The 1,962-nt window shown below is 67.5% G+C and overlaps 1 protein-coding gene across 1 annotated transcript in view; it reads right to left on the bottom strand.

Annotated features, from left to right (window-relative positions):
• The window catches only part of MNEG_6631 (hypothetical protein), a gene marked incomplete at both ends in the record, with an annotated part of 2,760 nt that extends 1,614 nt beyond the window's left edge, over window positions 1-1,146 (bottom strand). The window contains one exon of the mRNA XM_014044893.1: window positions 689-1,146. Within this exon, the coding sequence (XP_013900347.1) occupies window positions 689-1,146 (458 nt within the window). The remainder of the gene's footprint in view (window positions 1-688) is intronic.
• Between the last annotated feature and the right edge of the window lie 816 nt (window positions 1,147-1,962).

Below are 1,962 nucleotides of genomic sequence, written 5' to 3'. Positions count from 1 at the left end.
GTGCCGGCGGCGTGACGGCGGCCGCCGTGCCGGCGGCGTGGCGCACGCTCTCCTTGTTTGTGCCCGCCGTGGGGCGCTGCAGGGCGGCCCCCATCGCACCTGAACTCCACGACGACCCGCGCCCACCGCCTGCCGACCAGATGGCGCCGCACCACCAGCGCGAGCTGGGCCAGCAGCAGGTGCTGAGGAACGACCAGGGCCGTTGCGTGGGCGGTGCGGTCGACGGGCCTCTGCTGCTGCTGCTGCTGCTGCTCTTGCTGCTGCTGTGCGTCCGCAATCATAGTGCTTATGTCACTCCCGTCGCTTGCAGGCGCCGCCTGAATAAACGACAAGTCAGCAAGCCGGACCCGGCCCCCCAGCTGCGGCATGGCCGCGCACATGCGTTGTGCGGCAGGCGCCCCCGTCGGTGACGTCAGCAGCAGCACTTGCGTGCAGCTGCACCTGCCTTGCGGCAGCAGGACCCTCAGCGCCGCTTCAAGCGCAGACCTGAGAGAGGAGGGGCCCCCGGCAGTGGGTGGGTCGTGATGCTGTTGGGCCAAACAATTTCATCCAGCCATACTCTACGGTTGACAGTCTCGCATCCAATCAGCAGTCTCGCATTTGGAACGCACAACTCGCAGATGTGGACAACGGCACAACCGCGCACACGACCCCGCCCTCCAAGCGCCGCCCCCATATGACTGCTCACCTCAAGTTGCCGCCATCCTGCAGGAAGGCATCCGCGCTGTGCACCACCACCAGCTCCAAATCATCAAGCAGCGGGCCCCGCCGCGCCTCCCCCTCTTGCAAGTGATGCCGCAGCCGCGACGGCGTCGCAAGGAGCAGGTGCGGCGGCGCCTCACGCGCCGCGTGCCGCTCAGAAAGGTAGCTGGCACCGCCGACCCACATCTGCACCTCGGGCCCGTCCAGCTCTGCATCAAAATTGGCGCCAGGCGGCGCGGAGGCGCCGCCGCCGGCGCTATAGGCTTCTGCAGCCGCGGCCGCCGCTGCCTCGAGGGCCGGCCGGCAGGCGAGCAGCAGCGCGGCGGAGGGGAAAAGGTGCACGGCCGCCACGCGGCGGGGGCCACGCAGTGCGCGGCGCGCGCACCCCAGCGTGCCGACCGCGGCCGCCGCGGCGAGCGCCGAGGAGGTTGCCCAGTCGGCCATAGCAACCACGCTGGACGGCGGGGTCCCGCGGCCGCTGCTGCTGTTGCTGCCGTCGCCGCCGCCGCCACTCCCTGCCGTGGCACCAGACAGCTCCCGATGGAGACCTTCCGCGAGTTGCACGGCATCCGACGGGCAGCCCGGCTGCGAGCCAGGTGCAGCCGCTGCAACCACAGCCGCGTGCAACGCCGCCTCGTCTCGCCGCCGCCTTGCAGACGGCGCACGCACGAGCGGCCTCTGCGGCCGCTTGCTCCCTGCACTGTCCGGAAGCAATGTAGAACCCAAGGTATGTGTATGTTGGCAATCGCTCCGGGTAGTGGCTGCCGCGTCGATGCTTGCGCCGCTTTCGAGCGGCGCGCGGTCAGCTGTGGCTGCTGCGCCCACCCATGCACTACACTTGCTGCGTCGGACCGGCACAGCCACGCATGTCAATACATGTGACGCGATGTTTGGCCAGCCTCTTGTTCTTCGTGCAGGCCCTGCACCGGATCGCCGCATTGTTGCCCTCGCGCCGTTATACCGAGTAACATGTACGTATGCGTGACTCTCGAATCCTCAACTTCATGATGCACCGGCGTAGCATGCTACGGTAGGTTGGCAACAACTCAGCAGTCCACATTTGGCGGCCGGTGGCGACTTCCTAATGGCTTCACACTGTGCTGCTCTGCGGCCCGGCAGTGGTTGCTTCACGAATGTGCACAAGTACTTGTGCAGCGCGGAATCCCGGACACGCAGCGGCTGATTAAGCGCCAGATGAGCTGTGCAAACTGGATTGCGTATTTCCAGGGGAGAGGCACCACCTTCTGCCCCCCCAGATGG

The sequence above is a fragment of the Monoraphidium neglectum genome, assembly GCF_000611645.1.
Source record: "Monoraphidium neglectum strain SAG 48.87 unplaced genomic scaffold scaffold01096, whole genome shotgun sequence".
Classification (NCBI taxonomy): Eukaryota; Viridiplantae; Chlorophyta; class Chlorophyceae; order Sphaeropleales; family Selenastraceae; genus Monoraphidium; species Monoraphidium neglectum.
The sequence above is the reverse complement of the archived record's forward strand: the minus strand, read 5'-3'. Positions and strand labels throughout refer to the sequence as shown.